General features: G+C 39.1%; 1 protein-coding gene across 4 annotated transcripts; it reads right to left on the bottom strand.

Moving 5' to 3' along the window:
* Positions 1–1,199: 1,199 nt before the first annotated feature.
* On the bottom strand, positions 1,200–12,852 carry LOC118235043 (immunoglobulin superfamily member 5-like). Of its 4 annotated transcripts, none has more exons than XM_035432007.1 (10): positions 12,734–12,852; positions 12,160–12,328; positions 10,088–10,167; positions 9,514–9,828; positions 7,606–7,896; positions 6,803–6,922; positions 6,392–6,416; positions 5,182–5,270; positions 4,360–4,427; positions 1,200–3,081 (listed from the first exon to the last, which is right to left on the bottom strand). In XM_035432007.1, the coding sequence occupies exons 3-10, from the start codon at positions 10,131–10,133 to the stop codon at positions 2,974–2,976; spliced, it is 1,062 nt and encodes a 353-aa protein (XP_035287898.1). In that variant the 5' UTR covers positions 10,134–10,167; positions 12,160–12,328; positions 12,734–12,852; the 3' UTR covers positions 1,200–2,973. The 4 variants fall into 4 exon arrangements, with proteins under 4 accessions (XP_035287898.1, XP_035287894.1, XP_035287897.1 ...); XM_035432003.1 differs by having other exon boundaries at positions 6,803–6,928; positions 12,734–12,849; XM_035432006.1 differs by having other exon boundaries at positions 4,360–4,424; positions 6,803–6,928; positions 12,734–12,845.
* Positions 12,853–15,561: the final 2,709 nt, after the last annotated feature.

Raw genomic sequence — 15,561 nt, 5'->3', positions numbered from 1 at the left:
GCAACCCTGATCTGGAATAAATGGTTAGAAATTGGATGGATGGACGTTGCCCAAATATTACTCCGTATGCCACTTGAAATATGCTACTCAACCTTTAAAGGAAAGCCTCCATGCTAGAACTAAGATTAGAGTGCTAGTCTTCATAGCATTCCATTTTGACTCAGGGAAGAACACATTCACCAATAAGAAATGACATTGACCAGCAATGTAAACCTCATTTATAATTGTTTATATGTAAAGCTACGGCTAAGCTGGGACAGAGAACAAGTTTTAAAAGCTAATGATCAGAGATGCCATCTTTCATAAACAGACTACAGATTGATTATCATCTGGAAAATGGAAAATGCTTGGTTGGCTTCAGGAGTAGTTTGGTTATTTTGTTCAAGTGAGTGTGATCATTCACCATTCAATACATGACTGCTATGTTACTGTAAGATTTTCCAGTACAATAACTACCATGTATTCAGTTTTCCCAGAAAATATTATTCAAGTTTAGCCTTTCTTGCTACTCACCCTTTCTGGCCACAAAAAAACTGATATGTTTTGATGTAAAAAATATTTATATTCAAACTTCTACAGTACAAAATCAAGGGAATTTACAGCTTTCACAGGGAACACTCTACAATACAGTTACCCAGCTTTAAAACCAGTGAAACACTGTTTTTAAAGAAAGAAAATAGGGACTTTGAACTTTCGCAGAATACATCTGAGGTGCTAATCCCTTGTTAAATTTTAAGAAAAGGTAAGGTAATCTTTATTATCCCCTAGGGGCAATTTGTTGCACAGCCAGCAGTTGAAAGGAAAGAGCATAAAGAACGTAAGAAAGTTATTTTGAGAACAGGCCATTCAACCCAACTTGGTTCATTGTTCCTTTGTTTTAATGGGTGCACACATGATACGGGAAATGAGTGGGGAATGGGTAAGGGAAACGTACCGCAAACCAACCAGCGACTTCGGTCCCTATCTGCCTGTGCAAAATCTAACAGAAAGCTGAATAGTCTTCGAAGGGTACTGGGCATAGGGTGGATTTAAACACTGAGCTTTGGACAATTAGTCAGTAGTCTGAAACCAAATGTGTCACTGTCATAAGATCCACAAACTATATAATATATATAAACTATGTAAGTTCACAAAGTCTTGCAAAATGGCATCAGCTGCAGTCCACAAACATCTCTACAGAACAATAAAATACCCAAAACTGTCAAATGAAAATTTATTTAATAACATCACTGTCATTGTCATTAAATGTTATTGGATATCTACAATAACACCCATAATATTAATAAAACAATAAAAAAACAATACATTTGAAATAAAATCAAATTCTTTAATGTGTTTTTATGTGCAGTATATACATGTTTTTGTTCAATAGAAGAGGAAAGACCAGTGCATTGCTATTATATGCTATATTAATCATTATTAGGATCACACGGCTTATAAATGAACTTCATTCTCATTTAGCCCTGCTTTATTTTACACCAATGGTACACTGCCAACAAAATGTCAATGAATATAAACTTTTTACAATGATAAGGTCTGCATCTGTAAACCTCCCGCTATTGAAAGAATTATAAATAAATAAATAATCATTTATATTTTGAAGTCATCTACTTTTTTGTACTTGTTTACATACATGCTCTATATGACCAAACGTATCTGGACACCCCTTGGTCTGGGGCTGTTTTTCATGGTTTGGGCTAGGCCCCGTAGTTCCACTGAAGGAAAATCTTTATGCTACAGCATTCAATCACATTCTAGACGATTCTGTGCTTCCCCCATCAGTTTAGGGAAGCCTTCTTGTTTCAGCATGACAATGCCCCCGGGCACACGGTGAGGTCCATATAGAAATGGTTTCGTCAAGAATGGTTTGGAATAACTTGACTGGCCTGTACAGAGCCCTGACTTCAACCCCATCAAACACCTTTGGGATCAACTGGAAAGCCAACTGCAAGCCAGGCCTAATCGAGTGCTTGACCTCACTAATGCTCTTCTGGCTGAACAGAAGCTAATCCCTGCAGCAATGCTCCAACATCTAGTATAAAGCCTTCCCAGAAGGGTGGAGATTGTTATAGCAGCAAAGGGTGAACCAACTCCAGATCAATGCCCATACTTTTGGATGAGATGTTGGATGTCAGTTGTCCACATACCTTTGACCATATAGAGTATATGTCTCATTCAATCGTTGTTTTATAAAAGGCAGATGGAAAATATTTTTCCCACATACGCCATATTAAAAATGAAGCAAGCCCTCAGGAATGCATAGTTGAAGGACCCTTTATATATATATATATATATATATCCATTAGAAGACAATACAGTGAGCATTGCCTGCTGTTCTATCAGACCTTGATCCTGGTAATGGTTTTATGATATGGTCCATAGTGTGGGTAGAGACATGTCTGGGGAGAATAAGTTTACCATCAGGATTCATGGAGCTCTGGAGCTCCCATTATTTGAAAAACAGTCGACCATGTTTGGTGCCTCGCAGGATGAAAGCTGACTCAATAAAAAAAGCATTATCAGATTGTATTGCAGAGAGCTCCAGAATAGCTGCATAAGTCTGTTCTCCTGAACAGTTTTTTTCACAGTACCACCGCATGTGTTGATTTGAGCTCTTTGAAAACCTATATGCCACCTTGTGGTAAATTGCAAAAGTAATGTCTGAAGTACAAATTGCCTACAGTTTTTAGTAAATGTCTAATAAATTTCTTGTATAAAATATTCATGAAGCACGTAAACTGTACACATCAAGCAACTGATTTAGGCAGTGCTCCGCCCCATCACTCCTTATTCAGAACAGGACTAAGTCACTTTTTGCATCTTTATATTCTATACCATCCGTATCTCAATATAGTCATTCTTTAAAATACACAAATCAATTATTCTATTGGAGAAGTGTCCTTTTCAGTTACATCAGTCACATTAGTAGGAGTGAATACAAAGCACCTCACATTCCTGTTTTGCAGAATTCTTTTACACAATGGTGGCATGTCTGTGTTTCTTGCTCCCGAGAGTTCCATGGTCAGGGGCGGGGTCGTACGCATTGGCTGTGTGGTTACTGTTGTAAAGAACATCAGGCATCTAGATGAAAAAAGATATAAAACTTTAATTTAAGCGATAGAAGGCCTACCATAGGCCCACGCAGGAGATGAAGCCTTGAATTTCACATTATAATCTGGGAAGGGGGGGGGGGGGGGTAATTTTCCCATTGAGTTTCCGACTACACCCACAAGAAGTTTCAGTGGTTAAAAATGTACAATAGTAAAGTTTGTCATTATTTTTGGGGTACGTTCCAAGTTTTTATCTTTTATTTTATACCCAGTTTAGAATCTCCAGTTATGCCTCAGCAGTTACCACTGTGCCACCCACATCTACACACCTCACAGGTTCTGCAGCTGAAACAAATGTTCTTCCTCCAGTGCGTCCTCTGGTGCCTATCAGAGGGGAGGCGTACCTCTTACAGGCAACAGCCTGCATCCTGTGGATGCCTGGTGGAACTAATGTACCGGTTACCCTAGGAACTCTGTCTGACTTCAGTAAAACCAAATTACCGTGAGGTGAGGCCTAATGGAACATTTTTGTGACTAATAAATGCAACCCCTATAGTGACACATACATATCTGTGTTTGAATTTTATATGATGCGCATTTTTCGTGTCATAATTAAAAACGAAAAGCGTATTTCATTGTATTTCATGCATGCTCTCTCAAAAACAGTCGTACTGAAATACAATACAGTTTTTATGCCACAATTAAACGTAATACTGACCCCTGGCATATAATCCATGTGTCTACTGCATTTCACTCTGTGAGCATAGGGTATTGCCCAGAATGTGAAAAAAATGCTAAACAATCACTGTTATTGTATTTTTTGGACTGCATTGATTTGCAATGTCAGTGTCTGGTTTTGCGCCAATTAAATGAAATACACACTTTTAATGCAATTGATGTACCCATTGCATTTCACTCTGCGACCACTGGAACGTGACACAGTTCAAAGCAATCCTTGATTATCCAAATATCCAAATTACCTCTGTATTCATCAACTCAATTTATAACTAAAAATATCACAGTGGTAAATATGTAGTACTATTTAATACATTTAATACATTTTAAAATACATATGCCTGTTTTGACCATTTTGTGCCCTCGGCTTTGATTTATTACTAACAGCCACCCCAGAAAAAAAAAGCGCCTTTAAGCAGCAAGTAGGAACATTCGCACTCAGTCTGTTCATTATGTCTGCACTGTTCGGTCTAGTGTTCAGTCATCAATACTGGCTGTCTGCAGTACTACACAAAGCGAGCTGAATAATACTGCTGCAATACAGCTGCAATAATAAGGCGGGCTCTTTCATTACCTCTGGAGAGTGGTGCGAGTTTGTCCGGGCAATGCCGCTGTCGTTGAATTCGCTGGGGGTGACATCTGCCAAAAAATAAACACACAATTTACCATCCACTGTTAGTATCTTAGTTACCAACCATGTCACGTGGGTTGTTGAACGTTACATTGACGGACATGGTCACGGATGGAGTGTAGCACAGCGGGTAAGGAAGTGGGCTTGTGACCGAAAGGTCGTAGGTTCGATTCCCGGGTAAGGACACTGCTTTTTGCACCCTTGAGCAAGGTACTTCACCGGAATTGCTTCAGTATATATCCAGCTGTATAAATGGATACAATGTAAAATGCTATGTAAAAGTTGTGTAAGTCGCTCTGGATAAGAGCGTCTGCTAAATGCCTGTAATGTAATACATTGATGTCTGCTAAATGTTCTTTTTTTTCAAATAAAAGATTGCCTGAAATAAAAGCATTTCTCATGGTTTGTCCAAAGAAGCAAAGCCCACTAAGTAGACAGTTAAAGGAAAGCCCACAGTGCACACCACTGTACCCATAGCACTATTTTCTTTTTTAATCCTCACCTCCTCTGCTTGTTTCATTTAGTGCATGATTTTCTACTATATCCCTTTCTCCTATTCCCTCCACCATTAAGTTACAGTAGTCTGCTTTGTATTCTCTTTCATTTTTTCTGATTTATCTGCCTTTCTTTTCACTGCAGGACACAGACTCATTCACTTAATTATTTACCTGAATTTGACCCAGTGACTACACATTTATAATGTATATGTCTTTCGATGTATAAATATTAAACAAGTAAAAATGAATAAATATAAGCACTCCTTACCCCGTTTACTACCATCTGGCAAGTATGCCATGTTATCCTTCCCCTGCACAACCTCAGATGCATTCCTCTCACTCAGAGATCTTGTTCTCCTGGGGAAATCAAAGCATTCTTACATTTGGGACGCCGGTTCATTCTAGAATAAGGAGGTCAACTGGGAAATCTAATTTCAGTGTTCAGCTCTATCAGTTAACATTGTACCTGCCTTAGTAGCAAATAGAAACCATTTTATCCCTCTATTGGCTATCAAAGTGTTGAGATCTAGCCTTCTGGATTAAACTATTCCCATGTAATTGACCACCCTAGCAAATATGTTCTAAATGACTGGTCAGTTTACTGTAAGATTGGCATTTAACACTTCAGTTTGAAGTGTCAGATGCAAACTACCAGTTAACTGCAAAAACAGGATGGCCAAGTTACAGTTTGCTAAATTTGGTTACCTAAAACAGTCTGCAGAGTTCTTGAGAAAGGTCTTGTGGACAGATGAGACCAATATTCTCTTCTATCATGGTGATGCCAAGAGCAGAGTCTGGAGGCCAAAAAGAACTGCCCAAGATCCAATCCACCCTCCCTCATGAAACGTGGTAGGGGTGTTATGGTCTGGGCATGCGTGGCTGCCACAGATACTGCCTACTTGTCATCACTGATTTTATAACTGCTGATAGCAGCAGCAGAATGAATTCTGAAGTGTACAGAAGCATCTGATCTGCTCACATTCAAACAAAAGCCTCCAAACTAATCCTACAGGACAGGGGGGTTATGTACAAAAAAGCACTGTAATTTCTACATGGTGAAACCAAATGTATAAAAATGAGGATCTGCATTTTAACCACCTGCAAATTTTGATTACAGATATTATGGTGAAGATATTATAGAAACTCTGGCAGGTCTATATACGGATATCCCAACTAAGTTAATAATCTCTTATAGTCCAATTATATGCCGGCATCAAAAAAAATAGCATTCTCTTAAATGCTATTTTCAAATTAAACTTTAGACTAATCTGATTTAGAATAACCACATTTTAATCTGATTGAATCTGAATCTGATGTATTGATTTTCCCTTCACAGAGTTGCAGGGATGGTTAGCTGCTTCAACCAGAGGACACACTGCTTCTTCTGCAGATTTTACCGATTAGTCAGAGGTGGGGCTTTTTTTTATTGGAAGACATTTCTACTATCCAAAGCACCAGCTGTCAGCTGTATCCCTTACCTTACTTCCTCCTCGTAGCTGGATTCTAAAACAGAAACAACAGTACTGGGATGTTTTTCATGACCCAAACAAGGCATATCACCAGCCTAATATCAGTATTTTTATTTATAACACTTATATGAACCTTTAAACTCCTCAGAAATTGATTTGGGAGCTATTTATACAGTCCCTTTCTAGAATGCTCTCTCTGGTCACCCGTCTCTCGGTGATATTTGCTTTTTTTCAGGACAGGTAATGCAAAAGCATGGGTCAGCAAATTAGAAATTTTAGATTTTTTTTAATACATGTTAATGTGCACCATTGCAGTTTAACTTTTTTTAAATTTCTTATTAAACTTTAATAAATTGTGTACATTTGAAAGATGAGATGGAGGCAATAAATAAATACTCTGTGGAAAAAAAACAACCTTACTTGTAACTTTTCTTCTTTTGTAGCAGAAAATGATTCCAATAATGAGCAACACCAACAACGCGACGGCAACAACCGATACAACGGTCGCTATTAACACGGTCTGGTCCTTCTCAGCTGTATCTGCAACTTAATAATAATAATAATAATAATAATAATAATAATAATAATAATAATAAACTTTATTTGTATAGCACTTTTCAAAAGCAAAGTTACAAAGTGCTTTACACACATAAAAAGAAATAAAATAACACAAACAACAGCTTATGGGACACATTAAAACAAAGTATGTGAATAAATTAACATGAAAATAGGAGCAGCATGAAAGAGGGCCAAACCGAGGAACAGATACAGATACATGGTTAATAGAATATAGTAAATAACAGGATGTTAAAAAATAAAATATAAAATAAGACTAAAAAAGGTATTAAGAGTGATGGCTTCAAGTTTTCAGAGGAATTCATTTACAACTGTGCATTATTGTCTTTCAACAAATTTAGTGAGAGCAGAGCAAACAGTTAAGTGTCCAAGATTGTCATAGTTATAGATGGCTCATTCATAGTTCTACAAGAATGATATTTTCGCACATCCAGACTCATGTAGGGGAGAAATTAGTCATTTTTAAAGTCACATTATTCTCACTATTCTGCTTACTCCTACATAGTCTCAGAAAAGCGAAGTTCATATCGTTTCCTTTACTGAGCTTCCGTTGAAAATGTGTATCTCCCAGTGAGCTGACTGCATATTCTCCGGACTGCAAATGGATTAGGGGGAGGACTCAAGCTAAAATGGCATAGGTTTCTCACCGGTCGTCAGGAAAATGGTGCTCGTTTGAGGCGCAGCCAAGGCAGGCACCGTGGCCCGGCACTCCACAGGAGCACTGCCGTTGGCCAGGAGCGTCAGTGTGCTGGCTGAGTTGAACAGCCCTCCCAAGGCCTCGGTGCTGGTGTTGTACTTGTCCCGATTGACAGATATTCCACCCAATGTCCACGTCAGATCGGGTTCTGGGAACCAGCCGCGGGCGAGGCAGCGAATTGTGACTGGCTGATTCCGCTTGGCGGTCACATTCCCACTAGTGATGGTCACAGTCCCGCTCTCTGGATATGAACAAATGCTTCCGTTTACACATTTTTAAATCGCGCTAGTGCATCATTTCTTTTTGTATAATAGCGCTAGGGTCTACTATGGGTTTTGAATCATGGCCCTCTTCATCCACCCAGCACAATAAAAGACACGGTTTGTTGATAAGCTCACTGACCTAAAATCCGAAGTCCCAAACTAAGGAACAAATTCAATTTCTATGCATAAGCTTCTGAGGTTCCACCATAAAGTGCTAAATTATGTGAAATTATGCAACCCACCCCCTGACACAATGAACTTTCCTGATTGAAGAGGCCCGTTTTATTTACTTGGCTGCTTCAGAACACAGCACACAAAATCTCAAATCTGTCAGATCTGACAGCATATGATCCACGAATCGATTGTCTCTTGAATAGACTGTGAAACCTGCAGGCATTACATGGTAAAGCCACGAAACTACCAATCCACCAAATGATGGCCTGTGACATCCGCTGCACATGGACCGATGCACATGGACTGCACAGGGCATGTTCAGTCAGGAAAGTCTTGCTGCAGCCGACCAACAATCGGCTAAATCAATCAATCAATCAATAATCAACCAATCACATACACACAACATATTTTCTTATATCCATCCATCCATCATAGATGTGGTCTGGGCAGGCGAGTGGTTAATGCTACAAATGACAGACTAGAAAGTCCCAAAAATTATGAGCTGCAATGTGATATTGACTGATACGCCCCCAGCAGCGGCTCCCCTCCCAATTTGGTGCACGAAATCACCAAACCGTTCAGGCACATCAAAATATATGGCAAAAGTACCATTTTGCCAGTGCTACTGCTCGCAACTCACCAGGCACCAGCCAGAAAATAGAACTCTTATTTGTCGCATTAAATAAAAGGCAATTAACTATTGAAGTGTTAAAATGATATCAAACTAAATAACACCTCATGATAAAATAAAATCATTTACAAATCATTTTTACCATTGTATCTGATTGCCTTTACATTTATTCACTCGCTAGCAGTTTAAAGAAATAGTTCTTTGAGCAGCGACTGTTAGAGCATAATTCTTTGGCCATATTTCTGTGCAAAGGCAGTGCAGGCTATCAACAGCACTGGAGTGGTTGGTCCAAGAAGGCGCTCCACTGATGTGAGCACAAGATTGGATGGATATTAGAAAATATGTTGTGTGTATGTGATTGGTTGATTATGGAAACACGTAGAAGTGTGATTGATTTAGCCGATTGTTGGTCAACTGCAGCAAGACTTTCCTGACTGAATATGCCCTGTGCAGTCCATGTGCATTACTACAGCCTGAAGTATGATATTTATTAAAGCGTAAGAAAATAATTTATGTTCCTCAGTCAAATAGTAGTGCTTGTGTGGAAACACTTGAACTGTTCTTTGAGGAAACTTCCATTTAAGATTGACACTGCTAGGCCTTTACTCTAGCCATGAAGTATGTGCAAAAAAAGTTATAACATTTTTTCAAAACCCTCTCTACTCCCTCGCCACCAGAATGGATTATAACATAAATGTGGTGATTTGGTAAGTGTAGGAACATGCAGAAAGAAAATGTTTTCACAGGTATACACTTACACGTGTGTGATGAAATTCAACAATGTACTAACCTTGTACAGACAAAGAGGCCATTTTGCGGTCAATATTTTGGACGTCACAGGTCACAACACCGGATTCATTCCATTGCGTGTTCCTTAGGACAAACTCCCACTTGTGGCTCTGGTCAGTCGTGTAATTGAAAGCAGTGTAGCGGTCACTGTTCTCGAGGACACCAAACTTTTTGGAGATAGTCAGCACAACGCTGCTATTCAATGACCACGTCATGGCCACCCAGTTAGATTGACTCAGGCTGCAGTTAAACCTGGCATTTGTTCCACGAAGGACCGCAGATGTTTTTGGTTCCAGCTGCACCTGAGCAATCACTCCTGATAACATACGAAAGACAAATCAGATTTCACAGGGTTATATAATTTTAAAATAAAAATGCACTCCTGTCTTTTGTCAGTGACAGTGGAAATGACACTAGAAAGGTAAATGGATTCAGGGAAAATAATAAAGCAATCTGTCAGTGAATAGCTAAAAAAAAATATGTTTCACTAATCAGAGAGGTTTCAGCTCCTCTTTCACAGTGACCATGTGGACAAAGTATGATGTGACCATGACTTCCAATTAGGCTGACATCACCTTCAAATGCAGTTAGCAAAAAGAATGCTAGGAACACAATGTCCATGTTTTCCAGGAAACACTCCTGTCAATGTTCAAAGCTGAAACAAGACAAAGAAATAGTGGTAAGCCCAACAGGTGCAACAACCATATTGAGCTTTTGTAGCTGCGACAGAATACTCTGGGAAATGATATGGCATGTTAAGTTTCCATAAACTCAGTAATACTCAAAATTTGTTTGTGCTGTTGTTGAAGTGATTACTTAAAAAAACATTATTGTCTGTTAGAAGTATGGAATCAAACCACTTGAAGACTGATTATTTCACTATTTAATTTAATGTTTTGTTAAATATGAGGGGCAAGTGGATAGATTGGGGTGGAAGGTATGCCACCTAGCCAAGTTACGCCTTGGCAAGGCATGCACCATACCTATACAGCACCGAGAGTTTGGCACTTTTCAGGGTTCTCCACAGAAAAACCACAACAGCCACAAACTCTCAGCCCTTAAAAACATTAATTTCTGTACATTCTGACCCTATTTCAACAGGCAGAATTCATAAACAACTTCACATGCCTGAACAATAAAGCCTCAAACTAAGGGGATTTTGTGTTTTCTCCTACTTCTTCTTTTCCTGCCAGAAATACTGCAAGCCCACAAAGAATATGTCTCCCCATTGGTCATTTATCGTACATCAACCAATAAAAACATTGGATGCAAACACAAAACCTATCCACACATATGTTTGGCCTGTTCATCTACTATATGCTTGTACACACAGGGCTAAGTGACTTGAAACAATTTAGGAGACATTGGGTAGCATTGCTTTGGAATATAGCTTATTTAATTTCTGTGAGGCAAGATAGCCTATATTGTTTGTAGTATAGTAACTTGGCATCATTTTGATATCAATACATTTAATGGTAGACCTAGATTTAGCCAGTCTGAATGAATGACTTATAGACAGTGCTATGTAAGTGTGAGTAATTTCTGTACGTTGAAAAGGTGTTTTTAATGAAAATGTTATTTTCACAACATAGAAATTACAGATTCAGTGTGGAATAAGAGGCAATTTCAACCTTTTATTCTTCCAGTTAGAGAGAGGATAGGTTCTCTGATGGTAAAAAGGTATATATCAGGCTAAAGAAACCCCTGGTTCAGTCCAGCAGTACATTTCCGCATTTTTCTCTTAGGAGTGTTCGAGAGAATAAAGGCACGCAGACTGTTCTTCTTTCTCTACGGATAATTCTGACAAACATAGCCCTACCCTTCCTTCAACGTCAAGCATTATTTACCTTCAATGCTCAGGTTTCTTTCAACTGTGGTCCCAGGCTGACACATTTGAATTCACGCGAGTGCTCTTGCGCTTTTACATACATGTGACTCAAGTGTTTACCAGCCTCTGTCATTCAATGGGCAGCAACCAATGAAAGCAAAACTGCTCAGTTAATACCAAACATGGAAGTGTAATATGCTGCTATAATTCTGTAGCGTTATAAACAAGAACAGGACCCACGCAATGTAAGAATGAACTGGCAATGGGTTAAACCTACTGGAAATAGGTTTACAACATAGTGAAAACCAAAGGATAGGCACAGGAAAATTAACTAGACGTTGGCCTGACAAGTCAATAACTTCAATAATTTCTAATGCAAAAATTGAAAAATTTTAAAGTGTTGCAATATCGGTCCATATCTGGTTAATATATTTTATTTCAATATAATCCTTTTCCATAAGGGTCTATAAGGGGCACACAACTTCAGTACAGAATCTTTATCATGCTTGCCTTCAGCAGTTCTTTGATTTCTTGAGACTGAAGATCTCAAGACACTCCTTATGTACAAAAATGAATATAAAATGTATTAAAATATAATATACATACACATGAATCTTTAACTTCCCAATGAACAGTCTGCAACATTTGGTTAATTTTTCTATCTATCAACATTTTTTAAAGCCAAAGCCTTCTATTTCAATATAATCAATTCAATTTTGAGAATTTCAAAGCTGTGTAGCTACGTTTGTTCCCCTTATAGGTTAAACAGGTGCTGATGAAGTGGTAGACAGCTGCATTATATTTATCTTATTTGCTTACCTCAATGGTTTTGGGACTTCATAAAATGGGCCATACTGTAAACTCCATTTTACCCAAAATGATCCATGTTCTCCTTACATTCAGTCCAAATGGCAGAATGGATCATGTGTACCAGGTGCACGCACATTTCACTTCTGCCTTCTATAAACTGGGAACAAAGTCCTCCCTGCTGGATTAATGTTTAACAGAAAAATACACAATGTGATTCATGCACTGAGAACAATACCACTGAGCCCTTCCGCTTCTATGTGCAAGGCGTGGTCCCAGAGATTGCTGGAGGATTTCATATCACCGCAGCAAGGGTCATTGCCATGTCAAATGAGGTGGCCCATCTACCAAGGAAATTTCATTCTGTGGGTGGGGGTGGGGGGGGGGGGGGGACCTGTGAGCCATCTGTCTGAAAAATATTTGTGCTCAAATGCTGTAATGCTCAAACTTATCAGTCAAACAGGCTCAGTTTTAAAAGGCTGCATGTGCAAGAAGACTCAGCTAAGGTAGATGGCTGCAACTTTTACAGAAGGTAATGGTTGTACATAATAAATGAGTTTCAAACATAATTTTTTCGTTTGGGTACCTGTGACGCAGCCCTTTGCCACCACCAACCTGGGAATCCCAAGAGACTGGAAAGTATGTTTCATTTACATCCTGTCAATGTGGAACACCCTCCACCCAATCCACCCATTATTTCTGTAAAAAAACAAAACAATGCAAAGATCACAGCACAATAGCCCAGAGGCTGCTCCAGCAGTCGACATATTTCATTTGCCATTGTTTTTTATTTTTACATAGCAGAGTTATTACACAGACTATCCCCTCTCCATGCTTCATAGCTGTATGGCAGGAAACTGACTGGTAACTTTATAACTCGGCCGACCAATGGTGTAACTTCATCACTCAGACGCTCAGTCACAGACATTCGCGTTTGTAGGGCTGGCCCTACTGTTGCGGTCCAGTCAAAAAAACAGAGATAAAAATTTGTTAAAGAATACAAATCAGAGTTACGATATTATACCATGGATTCTGTGCTTCAGGAACTACTCTACGATCAATATGATAGTTTTTCCAACAATATGCAAACAGAATAAATAGCGTATTCCTTTCAGACAAAGCCTACTAAACAAACCACACTACACAAAGCACAATGCAAGCCTCTACCCTCCTAGTACTTGACCTTGAGTGAGCATCAGATAAAAGAAAGAATTCTTTTTTTCAGACAGGAATGTAAATATTCAAGAATAATGCAAAATAATCAGAGACAGGTGTTAACACAGAAATGACAGGGGGATAATTGTTGTTGTATGGTGAGCTACATTATGTCCTGATGCTATGTCAGCAGGAGGTGCATGAGTGAGCAAACTGCATCTCCCTGATAAACTTTCTTTAGTTACTTGTTCTATTAAGATTGGATTGGCACAAACGTATTTTATCTTTTTTGTTTTGTGACCTATCATGTTCAATATTACCCTAGTTCATTTTTAAGTCAAGCATAAGATATAAATCTGTATTCTGCAATTTATGCAGATTTTAAAATGGCATTCTAAATCTAAGATCATGCAGGAAAAAAGAAAAAAGAAAGCTACCACACACTGTCCCTTGTTCTTCTATCGATAATGGAGTCAACAATTTAAGGAGAATAACTATAGAATGTTTTGCCTATACAAAGTTGTAGCACCACCAAGTGGCCACAATATGTATGGGTTTTGACAGGAAGAATAGATTGCCTTCACAGAGTACACGCAGACACTAAATTCAAACTCAGCATAAGGACAGCCTTCCTCTGCCTGGTGACAAAATCGAACAACATACAAATCAAACAATAATACAAAAAAGAGGAGTTGGCATGAAAATATAAGTATTGATTTGAGTTGCATATGCATTCAGATGTCGATAGAAAATACACATGCCTATTTTTGTGCTCTTTGTTCAGTCAGTATTCCTGCCTCTTACCCAATGCATTCTGGGGTAGGTTCCAGCAACTCCCACAACCCTGACCAGGAATAAGTGGGTATATAAAATGGATAGATGGGTGGATGGATTTTCAGTCCCCTCTCATAAAGCTATTTATGAAACAGACATAAAGCTATTTTTTGTTCCAAGAAATAAACTTATTTTGTCACATTATGCATTGCTACACTGAACAAATGCTTATCATCTCAAATTATTACTGTAGCATGCCATGACCACCTTGGTAGGGACAGAAGAGCTGGACACTGGGAGATATGGGAAATCTGGATTACTCTGGGGTTTTTAATTCATTCACACAGAGAGAGAGAGAGCATTCTCAAACAAGAATGAACTAGCCAAAACATTACCTAAATGCTTCAAAAAAGGTGCATGCATAGCAGCAAATAAATGGTAAATGGTAAATGGACTGCATTTATATAGCGCTTTTATCCAAAGCGCTTTACAATTGATGCCTCTCATTCGCCAGAGCAGTTAGGGATTAGGGGTTAGGTGTCTTGCTCAAGGACACTTCGACATGCCCAGGGCGGGGTAACATGTGGTAAGCATCTATGCATTTTTGAAGACACTCTGTCCTTCTTCTCATCCACAACATGTGCTTCTCTACCGAACAGCCATTTGCTGTCAACGCTAAGGGCAAAATTTCTTAAAATATAAATGACTAAAATCCATTTCAAGACAAGTCTATCATCTAATTGTTTGGGTCGCAAACAAATTTTATTCAGTATCGTAAAATCAGCAACCAGCATTTGAACTCATTGGCATTCTCAGCATTCCTCCTCCCACATCTATGCACATCTCACATGCTGAGAAGTTGATCACTTTTTTGTGATATCGTGTCTGAATTGGCCGAGTTAGAGATTGCAGATCCCAAATTATTTCCCAAGTGGTTGACATAGGTAGTTAAAAATTGGTCACTAAGGAGTGCTTGCATAATGGAACTTAAGGGAATACTTAAGGACTTACAGGAAATAACTTCTGTTCTATTGAACACTGTCTGTTCTATTGCACGTTCCCTAATCGCCATTTCTACTTTCTTCCCCGTGCTGCCGGCGGGGCTCTTGCCAACTTTCAAGAGGGCTGTCATCTGGTCTCCCCCACCACTGCGGTCCAGCCCCTTTCATCGTTACATCCACCCTGCCCACATCCATTGCCACCTGCTGCTCCCCACCACCGTCACCCGGTCCCGCCCATCATCTGAGCTGCAATATGAACATTTTAAACATTGACTGACTGACCGTGTTGGTCATCAATCTACACCCTGAGCTGACCAGAGAAGGATGGGTTTCCCCCTTGAGCTTGGTTCCTTCCGAGATTTCTTCCCATCTGCCACAGGGCGTTTTTCCTTGCCACTGTTGCTTTAGGCTTGCTCCTGTGGGGGTTTAGGCCAGGGTTGTCTGTGAAGCGTATTGTGACAATTGCTGTGAAATACGCTATATA

This window comes from Anguilla anguilla, chromosome 9, assembly GCF_013347855.1.
Source record: "Anguilla anguilla isolate fAngAng1 chromosome 9, fAngAng1.pri, whole genome shotgun sequence".
In the NCBI taxonomy this organism is placed as follows: Eukaryota; Metazoa; Chordata; class Actinopteri; order Anguilliformes; family Anguillidae; genus Anguilla; species Anguilla anguilla.
The sequence above is the reverse complement of the archived record's forward strand: the minus strand, read 5'-3'. Positions and strand labels throughout refer to the sequence as shown.

Bases quoted from the DNA above. Each gene is read 5' to 3' on its own strand.
- LOC118235043 (XM_035432003.1), bottom strand. From the start codon at position 10,133: ATGGACATTGTGTTCCTAGCATTCTTTTTGCTAACTGCATTTGAAG. The intron at 6,929-7,605 runs GTGAGAAACCTA...ATTATTATTAAG, and splicing joins CACCATTTTCCTGACGACCG to TTGCAGATACAGCTGAGAAG. The intron at 4,428-5,181 runs GTAAGGAGTGCT...TTTATTTTTTGG, and splicing joins GCCAGATGGTAGTAAACGGG to CAGATGTCACCCCCAGCGAA.